The 15,817-nt window shown below is 46.5% G+C and overlaps 1 protein-coding gene across 2 annotated transcripts; it reads right to left on the bottom strand.

The window, feature by feature from the left end:
• Positions 1-26: 26 nt before the first annotated feature.
• Positions 27-9,277, bottom strand: SNRNP48 (small nuclear ribonucleoprotein U11/U12 subunit 48). 2 transcript variants are annotated; one of them, XM_086740379.1, is made up of 9 exons: positions 8,941-9,277; positions 8,748-8,861; positions 8,500-8,560; positions 7,675-7,749; positions 4,744-4,932; positions 3,705-3,826; positions 3,183-3,247; positions 1,915-2,079; positions 27-314 (listed from the first exon to the last, which is right to left on the bottom strand). In XM_086740379.1, the coding sequence occupies exons 1-9, from the start codon at positions 8,974-8,976 to the stop codon at positions 275-277; spliced, it is 867 nt and encodes a 288-aa protein (XP_086596505.1). In that variant the 5' UTR covers positions 8,977-9,277; the 3' UTR covers positions 27-274. The 2 variants fall into 2 exon arrangements, with proteins under 2 accessions (XP_086596505.1, XP_086596504.1); XM_086740378.1 differs by having other exon boundaries at positions 3,132-3,247; positions 8,941-9,272.
• Positions 9,278-15,817: the final 6,540 nt, after the last annotated feature.

The raw sequence follows: 15,817 nt of genomic DNA, 5'->3' as shown, positions 1-15,817 counted from the left end.
AGCCTTGTCAGACTAAACTCAAATAGTTGAGAGAGATCAGTATGATTTATTAATAGATGCATTAGTATTACATATTTACACATTTTCTGATATATACAGCTTCCCTCCTGACAAACCTTTAACACTATTTCATTTTTGTTTCCAAGCACAGCTGTGACGCAACACCAATATTATGTACACAGCACTACTGTTCCTGGCACAACAGCAGTAACAATAGTTCCTGTGCAAGTAACTTTTTGAACAGCTGATAAACAAAATAATCAGGTTCTTGTTTCTACTTTCTTCTTTTATGGCTGTGATATTTGTCTTCATCCCTGAAACAAAAACACAAACATTGTGTGTGCTGTTAGGATTAGACAGACACAATTTGAAGGGGAAAAAAGAGAGAGACTTGGAAAATGGAAAGCTTTCATTAAATGTAATCATGTTCTCTTCTAAGGAAAGCAAGTAAACTACTTTAAGACAGTTTATTTCCTATGCTGTTTTAATCAAAGTCTTGTCATACAGTGCCATAGTGGCAATTAGTTTAGGGTAAATGGCATCACTGTGTAAGGAAGCCAGTTCTGAGACAAGCAAGCATTCCTATCCTTGCAGTTCTCTACAGCATTTCTTCCTTACGTGTGGGGGACAATGCGACATTTCTTCTGCACAACAGCCTAAGTCTTTGCTCAAACACAGGTCCCATGCACCTATGGTCTTGCAGGTGTAAATGTGCCCTTGTTGATGGTATTAGAAGGTGTGACCTAGATTTATTTTGCCTAAAAATACGTCCAGAACTAGTCAAGAGCAACAGCATTGCTTTCAAGCATCTACCGTGGAAAAGCTAGTCAAGTGATTGTATGTATGTACATACACACACTGCTGAACATGAGCCAGCAGTGTGCCCAGGTGGCCAAGAAGGCCAACAGCATCCTGGTTTGTATCAGGAACAGTGTGGCCAGGAGGAGTAGGGAAGTGATCGTGCTCCTGTACTCCACACTGGTGAGGCTGCACCTCAAATACTGTGTGCAGTTTTGGGCCCCTCACTACAGGAAGGACATTGAGGTGCTGTAGCATGTCGAAAGGGCAGTGAAGCTGGTGAAGGGTCTAAAGCACAAGTCTTACGAGGAGCAGCTGAGGGAACTGGGATTGTTCAGTGCAGAGAAAAGGAGGCTGAGGGGAGACCTTATCATGCTCTACAACTACCTGAAAAGGAGGGTGTAGTGAGGTGCGTGTTTGTGTCTTCTCCCCAGTAACAAGCGATAGGATGAGAGAAAGTGGCCTCAAGTTATGTCAGGGGCGGTTTAGATTGAGTATTAGGAAAAATTTCTTCACAGAAAGAGTTATCAAGCACTGGAACAGGCTGCCCAGGGAAGTGGTTGAGTCACCATCCCTGGAGATATTTAAAAAAGGTGTAGACATGGTGCTTAGGGACATAGTTTAGTGATGGACTTGGCAGTGTTAGGTTAACAGTTGGACTTGATTATCTTAAAGGTCTTTTTCAACCCAAATAATTCATGATTTTAAGATATTAGTGAAACAAATAATCCTATTTATTAAGTCCCAGTGCAAACTAAAGCAGAAATCAGCATTACACATGACAAACACACTTAATTGGTTAAATAGACGATATGTCCTCCTATGCATATGCTGATCAAGTAAAATAGCCTGGGACAGTACTGCACTGATCCTTCAGTGTGCTGTTGAAAGTGTCACCTTTCAGATGTGAGAGTAAATTCTGAAGTCTGGATCACAGTTTATGATCTCACAGCGAGTTCTGGGCAGTATTAGTAGTCTCAGGCGCCTGGCTTCTTATACTGTATATGAGATGAGCCTAGCTTTTTAACTGGACTAGATATTCTAATTCTCTCCACTAAATCTCATAGTCAATAGCTATGGCTGCCTGATTCAGAGTCAGCTGACTCTAATCCTCACCTCTCTCTTTTTCTCCGTGAATCTCTGTCTCTGCCTCTTTCACGACTCCTTTTTCGTTTACCTGGACTCCTGCTGGTCTCTCTCCTGTGTCTGGTTTGTTCCGTATCCTTATAGCTTCCTCCAGACTGCCGGGAGTCCACTGAAGCTGACCGCCTGTCTTCCTTTCTGAAAAAAAGGTTATTGATTTTATTCAATAAAAATAGTTTCACAGTCACTACTGTTTTCAGTACCAGTTTTGTAATATAATGACCTACTAACCTACTAACTATCTTTTATTAAGCCTCTCTCTCCTTAAGAAATACAATACCTCCCAAAAGAGGCCCAAAGTCCCTGCTCTTATATGTGCACACCTCAGCACACTATTTAATCCAGTTATTTCTTACGAACACTGAGCTGCTGGTGAAACAGGAGACAGCAGAAGGGGTTCGCTCTGTTGTGCTTTAAATCCTTAACTCTTTAACCATCTGCCTTAAGCTGCTACCTACAGTTGGAGAAACCAGCAAGCCTGATCTCCTGTATGGCCTTTTCACTCACCTTCATTTCAATGCTGAAAACAAAACACCTTGAGTGTCACAAACAAAACACCTGAATTTGTTTAAACAACATTTTCATCTCAAAGATCTCAAGAAAAACAAACAGACTATCACTAGGACATGATTCCATTTTTATTTCAGGGACAAATGTTTGGAAAAGCATGCAGTGGTGCTTGACACAGGAAGAAATACGTATACATGAAACACACTCCCAGTTAGCACAGCAGTTTTCACAGTGATAAGAACTGTAAAGGGTCTACATACTTAGTAAGTTACGAAAAGCTTTTCTATGAGGTATTTGCTATTATATCTACCATAGCATTTCCTCTTATGTGGTAGGGAAGAGGAAGAAATTGTGTACTTGTATTTTCAAGTGGCGCATCTGTGATATCTGGACACAGAAGGAGCAATATTAATTCCCCAGCCCTACTAGAAACTACCTGTTCACCTGGCTCACTTGCAACTTGCCTCCTTACCCCTGACAGAAAGTTAATCATTCGTTTTCCCCCCCACCCTTCATGGAGGCAGAGCTTCTCAAGCAAGAGCTTAACAGAATTAGCATAAAATAAACTGTGTATATGTCTCAGCCAAAGTTGGTATGTGGTACTAGAAAGAAGTAACAGGCTAACATTACAGGCTGTCAGGCTTCTGACATCCCTGAAGAATTTGCCAGCTGTGACGTACCTTCCTGAAGATTTTGACTTCCCTCCTTCACATATCTCTGCATTATCTAACCTATTCTCCTCCTGCCAGTGATTGCTGAGTTCTTCCATGTGCACACCAATCACATCCCGAATCACCTGGAGATTAAGATATATTAAAAATAAACAACAGAAAAAAAAAATGTCATGGTAGTGGTGTGAAATAGCAACTAGACAGCAGAAAACAAGTACCTAAAAAAAAAAAATTCCCCCGGAAACCTACACATCAGATGTTTCAAGTCTTATTTGCAGAAACAGGCATTTTCGTGTAAATTTAATACCATCACTTTACAACAGGCAATAAACTATATGTTATTGGTATTTTCACATTCAAAATTTAATAGTCAGAAATGCTCCTGTTATTTGTAACTTGCTGCAACAAACCAAACCAAAAAGATTCCACTATAGTTTGCAACTCTAATAAGGCAGTGGAAAAAGAGACATTTTCCTTATCTAAAAGGGTTACCATAACACCATAGGTTATGCTGATATAAAATAAGCACTTTTGTGAGGAAAAGAAAAAAAAAAAATCATACCTTTCTCTTCAGATACTCACCTCAGTGTAAGACTTCTTTGTTATATGAACATTCTTAGCCCTGTATGACTGCCGCCGCCTTTTGTAGTCCCTCATTTCAGCCAGAATTTCAAGATGGGACTTTGGACCTTTCTGGCTATCATCTAGCAAAAAATTGGAAGTAAAACAAATGGTCATTACCAGGACATCAGCACTTGCAGGTATGCAAGTCTGGTGCTTTAGTAAGAAGTATGAAACATAAAACTTATTTTTTTCTCTCTGAAGTTTCTACAGTATTTAGTAACTATTATGAATTTAGCACAAGCTTTCTCTCCAAACTTCTTGCTAGCCCTTTTTACAAGACTAAAAAGCTGCCAAGCAAATGTTGTTATGTGATCTCAGTCTCTTGAGACAGTGATCCAAATCGATACAGAGGCTTGTGATTTGGTCAAACGCCTACAAAATACAGGCCTTGTTTTCAAAGGCAGTATTACAATAAGACACAAAGATTGAGAAAGCCAGATTCTGTAAAACATTTACCTGTGCAGATGACAAAACACTGTCTCCTACCCAGTAGGCATCGCAGGGCCCACAGGATAACACAGATGCTTATGTTGCACTTGATATAGTTACAAACTAGCATGACTCAAAAGGGAGGAGAGGCCTCATACACCCATGTGTATATTGCTCAAGAGCTCCATCGGACAATTGCCAACCTTTCTTGTTCGGCTTTCACTCTTAAGTGATCTTTAATCTCATCATCTCTTACAGCAAATACTGTTCAAGCTGTGCAGTAAGTTGTCAACATTAGGCAACCTGAAGTCAGTTGCAGCAAAAACAAAAGATCCATCCATTAAGACACGCACAATATGTGTGCCAAGGCTTTCTCAGAAGGAAAACAACATGAAGGATAGCAAACTAGTGGTTTCTGATGCCAGATCTTTGTTGTAGCTTTTAAGAACAGTATGGTTTTCACAATAAAAATAGCACAAGCAATTCTGCTTGCATACTTAGGTGAGTTTGTTGAAAGCCAAAGTGAAAGTTCTGAGCCATAAATTCAACAATAGATCGTTCTTCAAACCTTGGGTGATTTTCGCTGCTAAATCCACGAAGAGGTCACTGTCATTTTCTGTGATTTGAGATCTAGACCTCTGTTTCTTTGTCTCCTCAACAACATAATCATACAGAGCAAGGCGATCAGCTTGAGTTAGGTCGCAGGTGAAACGCTTGTGATTTTGAGGAACTTCTACAGGCAGTAATGAGTAAGATCCTAGAGGTTGAACAGACAGCTGTTATTAGTAAAATAGCAAAATTATACAGGAAAACACTGAGAAGCTCACAAACAATGCAGTAAACACCCATGCTGTTCTCACCATTCCCCTACATATCTGTAAGAAGTTTCATCTTTCTTAATTTGAAGGATAAAAAGTGCTCAAAGGAGGAAAAAAAAAAAAAAAAAAAAAAAGAAAGAAAGGCCCTAATCCCTCCCCAGCCCGATGCAGGCTGTATAACCTCTCTTGACTGCTTACACTGCTACTGACAGGTTTTCATATGCTTCAAAGGGAACGTACTAGATTAGATCAAAAGGACACTCTATTGTCCCATCAATTTCAGCTCTTGGCTTAAAAACTAAAGCAAGAGAGATGAGGCTGCAGTTCTAACTTGTGGGTTTGTCTTACTCCTAAATTTTTCTGTAAAGCACTAGCTGCAAAATACCTGTTGTTCTGCCAAGAAGAATGAAAGCTTTTAGGAGACCAGATAACTGGGCACCGTGCAAATCAGTCTCACTCACACTGTCACTTTCTCTACAGAGGTTTTTTAACAGACTGCCACAGGCATTTATAGCTGAAAGGGCTATAAAGGCACTTTCAAGATGCTCCGGGTAGTTCAGAGAACTAACTTTAAAGTTATAAAAACAAACACACTGCCTGCACACTCTTCTTTCCCTGAATGATCAGCCCACTATGAACTCTTCCCATTCCCCAGTTAAAACACACATCCTCCAAACAAACAACAAATCCATTGCAACAGTAGCAAAGCAACTTCCCTAAAGATACAGGATGCAGTACTCCAGGATATTGCCCACAGAAAAAAAATTTTACTCGAGAACATTCAAATTCCCAGCAACCATTGACCTGACCTCCATAATCCTGCTCCCCACAATGCAACCTTCTCCCTGAAGGCACAATCCCACACAGACTTACGTCTCCAGGCAGACAGAAGAGCCAACACTTAACAAATGGTGTATGCAGGAGCCTTCACAACAGCAAAGCTACTGCTTCTCTAGATTATTCAGCACTTAATGGAAGCTGTGCAATCTTTCACATCCTGCTTTCACTAAAGACACCAAAGAAGAGGAAGAGGAGCCACAATAACTCTACAACAAACCTAAAATACAAGAATTTCTTATGACTGTACTTGGAGCCTAAACCAGAACTTTTCTAATCAAAACCAACAGATTTAAACACGAACACTAGAATTTTATCTTTAAAATGTGCTGTTCTTACAGAGTCATGGAAGCCCCTAGAAGTGCCCCGATAGTTACATGCTTGTGATTTTCCAAGAATTTCACAACTTGTGATCAATACCAGCTTTCCCATCCTATTATATAGCTATTCTAATATTCAAAATAAAGTTAGAATTTTTTTAAAAACAAAGAAAGAAAATTATTTCCTCCGAAATGGTTAGACAAAAGGAAATTTACAATAAAAATGCTTTCCATTTATTTCTGTTGCCAAAGACTTTAAATAAAACAAACAATTCCAAGTCAGTAAATCTCCCAACAAGCCAAGATGCCACAATAAAAACCACCCCAATACAGTTTTAGTGTTATCTTCACAGAAATTCAAGCTTGCAGTGAAAACTGGGTAGCAAACACCGGCATCTAGTGGCTCACTGATGTATCTTTGCAACGCACCACTTCATAAAGGGTTTATGGTTTCTTCTCCACTTGGATGCGCTTGTGTCAAATTAATGAGTTACCACTTCCCTCCAGAGGAAACGCACCCGATGTGCTCCAAACACAGTGCCCATCACATCAAAGCTCCTTCCCAAGCAACTGACTGTTAGGGCTCCATTTGCTATGCCAGGAAAACAAAGATAACATGAAAAAACTGCGCCTGAGCAACCACTGCTGTCAGGAAAGTACAACAAAGGCACTTTTCCTTCTGCACATCTATGTCTACCGAACTAAAGGACTACAGGCAGTAAATCTGTATCTTTCAGGTGTTGCAGTAATTTCCCAACCAGGTGCTGCAGCTCTACAGTGGTTTCTATAGTTAGTCCTACTTTTCTACTCGGTCTTTTCTGCTCTCGAAGAGCATAACTCAGACTTAACCTACTCCTCAGACTGGCCACAAAACCCAATGAAAAATGACGGAACATAAAGGAACTAATGAGCTGAAAGCAGTGGCAAAGGACAACATCACATTTGCAGATATATCAGCATATTTATTATACAACTTCTTAGGAGAGTCTTGAAACAATCGAACATAATAATGACAATACAAGTGTTGTTTGGTTTTTGATCTGAGGAGTAGTGGACAAGCACATATAGCTGATACCTAACAATTAATTTTTAAACAAAGTAAAAAGCAGTCCTCCCACCCATGACGTGAAGAATAAGGCTAGAGGCAGCAAGACAAGGATTTGGACCACAAAGTGCAGAAGATAATATCAGAAAATGCAAGCAGATAGTAAAGTGTAGGTAGTAGGATAGGAAGTGAAAGACTAGTGCTTTAAGAAACTCCTGCATTTTGCAGTGTTGATTTTCCAGTCCTGGAAAGAACTAGAGGTGTGAGCACAACAGACTCAAATTCTCTTATCTAGTTTCCCTGAGCAGAGAAAGTAGTTATGCTCCAAAATACAATAGGGAAGGAACAGTAGAAATAAATAAAAAAAAAATTCCTCACAGCCATTCACAAGTAGAACAAGGAAAGCTGCAAGGGGGGAGACAAGAGCAGCTCTCACACAAGAGCTGATAAAGTTGTCTCAGTGTCTGCTTGCTGCTTACCTTCACTGTAGCCTGTACCTTCTTTAGCACTTTGAGCTCTAGCTTGCTTAACAATGTGAAACTGTAGATCCTTATCTGCAGATGGGGAAGACAAAAATATCACCGAACTTTTACATCAAGTACTTGGTAGGGTTAGTCTTGATTCTCTAACCTCCGAGCCTTATGGTATGTTACAGAACATTGTAGTTTTATTTATGCATAAGGGAAGAGTCTGATCAAAAGATATAATTTTAATCTATTCCGTATTTGAACTAAGGAGAGAAAATAAAAAATATAAGAACTTCCAGGTTACAGGGATATGGAAAAAAGAATGTACATATATTGCAATTCTCTTCCAATTCTCTTCTGCACGATTACTATATCACCAAACTGTAGGGCCAGTTTTTCCACCTTGTAAGCACATGTTTTATTACACTTTCAGCACTTAATGAAAGGTGAACACTGGAAGAACCTGGAAAATAACCTGAGAGGGAAAAACTAAAAAAAAAAAAAAAAACAAACAAAAAAAACCCCCTCCTTGGACTTTAAAATTAAAACAGCCAAGTGACTTACTGAGTGACAGATGTGTAATGATGGTAAATCAAGGCAAAGCACAACGGTAAGAAAATAAACCTACTGATGGGAACACTCAGTTTTTCTAAGAGGCCGTGGAGAGTTTATGGCTGGCAAGGCAGCGCGGTGCGCTACCGTGGGGACCCGGACTCTGCCCCCCGGGGGTCTCCCCTCAGCCCCCTCTCCCGCCCCTCCCCAGAGATTTCCCCTCAGCTCCTCATCCCCCCCCCCCAACCCACTCCGGTCTCCCCGCAGCCCCAGCTGTCCGCTCACCCATGGCGACGGTGGGAACCTTGAGGTTTTCGTAGAAAAAGCTGGAATCGTACATCTCCGCCTGCGGGGCCAAGGGGCTCAGTCAAGGCCCCGGGGCTGCCCCCAACCACACCGCCCCCCCCCGGGCTCGGCCGCCGAGTCGCCCCGGCCAGCGGAGACCTCCCGCACCCCCCGGCCAGGGCAGCCCCGCCAGCCCCATGCCCCACGCCCCGCCGGGTGCCTCCCCCCGAGCCGGCCCGGCCGCCCACCTGCTCCTCGGCGGAGTACCCCATCTTGCGGAGCCGGCAGGACGCCGCGTGCCGCTCCAGCGACGCCCGGGGGACGCGGTGATGGACGTCGTAGGGACACGGCACCCGCTCCACCTGCCGCCAGGACACGGGTCAGCGCACACCGCAGCCCCCTTTCCCCCCAGCAGAGCCCTCACCGCCACCGCCACCTTACCGGGTCCCCGAGCCACACCGCGCAGGGAGCCGCCATTCTGGCGCAGCCGCTGAAGGCCCCTAACAGAGGGGCGGGGCCGCCGCCATATTTACTGAGGGCGCTCCCGCCGCAGAGGATGGTGGGGTTGCGGCGTCGTCTTTCCAGACGGCGGTTGCGGAGGGATAGACACGCTGCCTGTGCATCTTCCTCGCGTAGGGAGGGGCCGCGGCAGCCCCGACGGCGGCGTGGCAGGACACCCGAGGAAGGGCTGGGGCGGAGAGGCGGCACGGGGCGCGCTGCCTCCCTGCCTGCCGGCACCTCCGGGCAGGCGGCCGCCGGGGCAACCGCGACGCCGCCAGGGCCGCAGGGCGGCGAGCGGGGTGCAGGGCGCCGCCTGCCGGCGGGAAGGGGCAAGGGCGACGCGGGGAGCCTGTGGGCCCCGCTGCCGGTTCCGCAGCACCGGGAGGCGGCCGCCGCGAAGAGGGCAGCCCGCACAGCCCGGGGGAGGTGCCGCGCCCGACATCGTGCTCCGGGGGACGGCTGCCCGTCCCTAAGGGGCGACGGGGGCAGCTGTGTGCGCGGCTAAGGCCCAGCGGGCGTCAGTAGCGGCGGGTGGCCCAGCGCGGGCGGAGGGGGCTCCGTAACCCGGGTGCCCGGGCTTGGGCCTGCGGCCCGGGCCTCGGCGGCGGCGGGGTGGGCCTGGGCCTGGGCCTGCTGTGGGGTGTGCCCCGCACCGTGCGGCCTCGCTGGGGCAGGGGAGTCTTGCAGCTGCGGTTTATCCGTGAGGGCACCGGTACCTCCCTGCTCCTTTTTGGGCTCTTTGCCATAAAGGTGCAAAGCAGACGCTGGGGGCAGCCTGCTCGTTCTTCACCAGACCCAGGTCTGAAGAACTCACCAGCTTGAGCAAGGGCCAGTTTCTGTTTTGAGCACAGCTGGTGCCCACCTGGGCGCTTCGGAGCAGGAGCCAGTCCCCAAAAGCATATACCTGTTAGCGACGAGGCAGGAGGAACATTGGCCTCCTTAATGCCATTGAGCCCCTGATGCCTGTTTCCCTCTTGCAACACAAGGTGATCCGTAAGGAGCAGGGCCAGAGTTTTTAGCCAGTGCTGCTCCCAGGCACATGCAGCACAGGGGCTGGTGTGGGAGGCACCTGCATGCCTGCTGCATACCCCAGAGAGTCCTGCCCACTACCCAGCCAAAGTTATGAGAGCCTTCCCCTAGAGAGTGAGGGAGCATCAAGACTCTGTAAGACTGTAACGTAGGATGAGGCAAGAATGCCTGTCGTAAGGAATAAATTTTGCATGATTGACATTTGTGCTTGGCTATTTTTGTCGTCTATGAGAAAAGCACATATGACTAGAAGGAAGAGTGGGTTTAACAAGGCAGGGGGGAGGCAGCATGACAGATGTAGCTGCCAGAATGACTCTTGTACATCTGCTTTCGTTAGCAGATTACTGCCCTTTCTCTCCTGCACAGTTAATTTGAGACTCAGCTGGGATTTTAGCCCTTTGAGAGATTTGCCGTCTCTAGCTGTGTTTGCCTGAGGATCTTTGACTTCACACAATACAGAATACTTACAGTTAAAGACTTCCCAGCTGCCCTTGCAATTCTATCTATGCTGTACTAGAACACGCTCGCTAACATTAGCACATTTTATCAAAAGAGTAACGAGAACAGCTGGGCAAAATGGTTTGAACCATCTCCACTGGAAACTACTGTTTCTTCGAAATTACAGAAGTCAAGTTTGATGAAGTATACAAGCAGTTGTTTTTTAAGAGTAAAGATTAAACAACATTTTGTTTTTTTAAATTTATAAATTAAATTGATAGTTTAAAAATCATGATCAGAATAGATGTTTTGCTCTACTAAACAACAACATTTTGAATGAGTTAAAATGATCTTAGGGGTTTCTCTTCCCCTAAAAATATCTGTTTCCTGAGATCATGAAACAGTTAAAAAATATTGCCTCTTTTCTCTCTTTTTTTTTTTCTTTTCCCTGGCCTCTATGAATTTTGGGAAATGCCTGCAAAACAGACCACCAGGGTGAATGTTTTCCTTTGTAGAGTCTGGGAGAAGTCCTGTGATACAGCACATCGGTGAGGAGGCAGCTTGTGCTAGGCAGGCTGGTCATCCTGGCGTGGAGGGAACATTACAGCTCACCCACGCGGGGCAGCAGAGACGTGCCCTACTAATCAAAATAAGGCTGCCACGTGGAGACCGAGTGCTCGGCTTGTAGTCTCTACGTCACCATTTTGGACTCAGAGAGATAAACCCATGGTTCTTGGGATCTGGAGAGGAGCACAAACCCTCTTCAGGGTCTTGATAACTGTCTGATGGATGCATTAGCGCAGACACACAGGAGGGAACACAGGGCTAAGGTTAAGCCGCTGAAATGGGTTTACAAGAAAATCAAGGACAATAGATGAACCAAGGCCTTTTAGTACAGCAGAGGTGAGATCTGTCTGTGAACCGCTTTGCTACTAGGTGTTCTGTCTCCAGCCTTTCCAGGAGCAAACTGACTGATGGGAGACAAAGGCTGTCAGCTTACAGAAGTTCACAGCACTGCTTTTCCTTCCAGGCAATGGCACACTGATGTTTTCCCATCAAAGAAGGAGTGAGATCACCGCAGACTTTCAGCTACATCATCTTTCCCAGCTGATTCTCTCCAGGCTGTGGCATGACCTTTTCATCTGCACCCTAGCACCGTGCTAGCAGCTGGCTGGCGACTTTGTTGTCAAACAACGTGATTAATAATGTGCCATCAAGTTTAACACATCTGAGTCTCCGTGATCCCTTCTGAGAAGGAGAGCGGAAACTCCGCAGGTGCATTTCCCCAGGCAGGACTGCCGCCTGTTTGCAGCTTCCCAGAGTGGGAGTACATGAGCATGGCCCAGTCCCTTTGCAGAGCTGCAATGCTGAGTATGCCGGTAGTGTGGTAAAACCTTTTCTAGAGGTTCTTTCTGGGCAGTATTGATCTCCCAGAAAGAGTCTCTGTGGGAATGAGCCCCAAATATCCTCATTGCGCAGCAGAACAATCCTAAACGGCAGGGAAAGCAGAAGGCACAACAGGGAAATAGCATGTACGTTATGTCACTTTAAAGACCATACAATGCTCATGGAGAACTCCTTAAACGTACCACCTTGTGTCCTCCTCCAGATTGAATCTCTACTGCTGGATAATCCAGTTCTTGGCATGTCAGGGGAAAGCAAGCTGAAGGATGAAAATAAACTTCTTGGGACTGCTCAAAAGCCAAAATGGAAGCAGCCTGGTTTATGGCCCCAAACAGGCCATGCAGGCCTGACAGGCAGAAAAGACAGCTTTTGACCTGCAACTGTGACAGTTTTTTGCTGAGCCCCACCCCAATGTATTTGTCAAAGTTGCAACCAAGTTATAGAATCATAGAATAGTTTGGGTTGGAAGGGACCTTTAAAGGTCATCTAGTCCAACCCCCCTGCAAGAAGCAGTTGGACATCTCCAACTCAATCAGGTTGCTCAGAGCCTCATCCAACCTGGCCTTGAATGTTTCCAGGGATGGGGCATCTACCACCTCTCTGGGCAACCTGTTCCAGTGCTCTACAACCGTCATTGTAAAAAGTTTCTTCCTTATATCCAGTCTAAATCTACCTCCATCTATTTTAAAACCATTGCTCCTTGTCCTATGACAACAGAACCTGCTAAAATGCTTTTCCCCATCTTTCTTGTAGGCCCCCTTTAGGTACTGAAAGGCTGCAATAATGTTCTCAGCATCTAGCCTAGCAAACAGCGTGGAGTAAGCAGCCACAATCAGTCCTGCAGCAGGGGATTGCTCCCCCAGGGCATATGCCATGCAGTAACCACCCCATCCCTTGAGGGGCTTAAACTGTGGCTGCTTCGTTAATGCTCACCCATTGGACTGCAGAAACGGGGGGCGTCAAATAGGGAGGTGAGGGGTCCCAGCACCCTGGTGGTGAGATTGACCGTACTCATCTCAGAGATGCTCTGCTAGTTTGCCTTTGTAGTGATGCTGCCTCTTCCCCCCTGCCCCTCGAGCCCATGTGTCAAACTCATTTTCTCCAGGGAAGGAGAGGAGATGTATCCAGGCTGATAGCATGGGCGTCACTCAGAAAAAGCTACTGAACTAGAGAGAGATTTTGTAGAGATGAAGCACACAGACACTTGAATTTTAATTTTTTTTTTGTCATTGCTCTTTGCCAGGAAGGACAGAGCAGCCTGTGGTTTTCTTTTAGAAGCACGCTATTGATGTACACCTGATGTCTGCTTGAAAATAAGACGTAACAATTTACACCTCTGCTTGCTGTTTCCATGTGTCAGTCTTCTCAGGGAGGCTGTGCTTGACATGAAGCTGTGTAATCTCAGGAGCTTGGGTGCTGCCTTAGCTGCTGAGCAGCATCGTCTTGCCTAGAGATCCTCACCAGTGGCTGTAGGCTGAGCAAGAGAGCCCATGCTGCACAGAGCCCTGCGTCGCGCTGCAAGCTGCTGCACTCAGCCGAGCAGGGCTACAAAGCCACCGCTAAGGTCAGCCAGCTGATGCCAACAAAGGAGCAGCTTGATGTGTATTGGGTTTGCGTGGCAAGGTTTTGATAGCGGGGGGGAGAGGGAAGGGGGCTACAGGAGTGGCTTGTGTGAGAAGCTGCCAGAAGCTTCCCCTGCCTCTGACAGGCTACACGAGGGACCTGCTGCTGGCTGAGGCCAAGCCCATCAGCAACATGGTAGCACCTCTGGAATAACATCATTAAGAAGGAAAAAAAAAAAAAAAAAAAAAAAAACAAAACCTGTGCAACAGCAATTGCAGCCAGAGAGAGGAGTGAGAATGTGCGAGAGAAACATCTCTGCAGACACCAAGGTCAGTGAAGAAGGAGTGGGAGAAGGTGCTCCAGGAGCCAGAGCAGTGATCACCTGCAGCCTGTGGAGAACACCACGCCGGGGCAGGCAGATGCCTGAAGGAGGCTGTGGCCCTGTGGGAAGCCCACGCTGGAGCAGGTGCCTGGCAAGACCTGTGGCCCCATGGAAAGAGGAGCCCAGGCTGGAGCAGGACTTGTGACCCCATGGGGGACCCAGGCTCAAGTAGGCTGTTCCTGAAGGACAGCACCCTATGGAAGGGACCCACACTACAACAGTTTGTAAGGAACTGCAGCGCATGGGAAGGACCCATGTCAAAGAAGTTCATGAAGGACTGTCTCCCGTGGGAGGGACCCCACGCTATGGCAGGGAAAGAGTCTGAGGAGTCCTCCCCCTGAGGAGGAAGGAGTGGCAGACACAACATATGATGAACTGACCACAACGCCCATTCACTGTCCTCTGCGCTGCCAGAGTGTCAAAGTCATAAACCAGGACTTTAGACGAAGGTGCTGGGTGTGTTGTCAGAGGCAATCACTTACCAGTGCTACTTCTGTGGGAAGCTCTGAGAACAGTCTGAGTATCCGATGGGCAAAGGACAGCAGAGCACCTATAGCATGCAGCCACCTCCAAAAATGTATGCTTTACTGCCTCTTTGCTTTGTTTTCTGCAGTAACAGGTCCCCACCGCAGAGCAAGAGATAATGAATTAAGTATTTATTAATGTGTTATGTGGCTGAAAGGTGTTACCCAAATTATATTTCCCTCCCTCTGTGAATGCATCTAAGGCTACAGCAGCAGATGAGTGCTGCTCCATGTATCATTGTCCTAGATTTCTGTCAGGGCTTTGCCCTTGCGTCACTGTTGCCCCTGCCTGGTGTGCATTAAGAGGGTTGTATTTCCTGAGCATGGGGAAAGATCACCTGGAGTGGGCAGTCTCATTGCTGCCCACCCAACCTTGTGTCAACAGGACACATGGAAGTGCCTTCCAGGGAGGGACACCATCCAGGAGGGCCACCTGCAACCTCTGAAGCACCTTGCACTGCCAGGCCAGCCAGCGGAGTCCCGGCCCTACGTCACCTCACTGCAGCCAGCTGGAGCCCTTCCACACTCCGGCAGATGCACTGCCACATGGAGCAAGGCAACGGGGAGCCAAAATAGCACAGACCTTACAGCACTCTCAGCGCTTAGACCACTTCAAAAGCTTTAGAGCAACACAGAAGTCATGTGTCGACCACATGTTTCATCTGGTGCTAAAGTCCCACTTGCATTTGCCGTGTCCTAAGTGTGCTCTGCTCTGTGTTGGTACAGGGAACTTCAGCTCCTCTCTTGGGGGCCCTGTGCGTGCCCCAGTCCCCAGGGGAACCTTGTCTGCATGGGGCCAGCAGACGATGTTCAGACACATGGATTGAGCTGCCTGCTTTTGCTGCACCTGCAAACTAGTACAGCTTTAGAGGTGGCTTTGAAAATGTGGCCTGTCATGTTCCGCACTATTAGTGTAGTGAATAATGATAGCTGTCCGTAGGTGTTGCCATTTTTAACTTGTAAGGGTGTGTGAAACAAGCAGTATTACTTTAAGCTGAAGCAACACTTCAAAGGAAGTCCACAGGAAGGAGAAACTTACTCACTCTCAATAATTTCTTCGGAAACAGGAGTCAGCAGACCTAACGACAAGCCGGGTTTTATAAGAAGCTTAATATCCTGGGTGTGGATTTGCAAGTGCTGCCTACAAGCATCTTTCCTCTTGGAGGAGGATTAGCACAGGGGATTACTGATGCCCTTTGAAGAGATTGGCGTATGCTCAGATGGTCACACTATCTCAGGCTTCCCAAGCGCGTGCGTGCAGGGAGAAGGAGAAAGCGAGCGTAAGAGGGGAATGGAGATCCCACTCAATAATTGCCAATGAGGAGAACACAGTGTGGCTTTAGCTCTCACAGGGACTCATAATTCAAGATCAACATATTTGCTGAGCTCATCAGTGATGTGATTTCATCAGGCTCAGCACAAAAACTGCACCCCAGTGGCATCATGTTTGGAAGCTCAGCCTCTTGGCAGAGACATG

This window comes from Chlamydotis macqueenii, chromosome 2, assembly GCF_036417535.1.
Source record: "Chlamydotis macqueenii isolate bChlMac1 chromosome 2, bChlMac1.mat, whole genome shotgun sequence".
In the NCBI taxonomy this organism is placed as follows: Eukaryota; Metazoa; Chordata; class Aves; order Otidiformes; family Otididae; genus Chlamydotis; species Chlamydotis macqueenii.
Note: the sequence above shows the minus strand (reverse complement) of the source record. Positions and strands in the feature narration are given on the sequence as shown.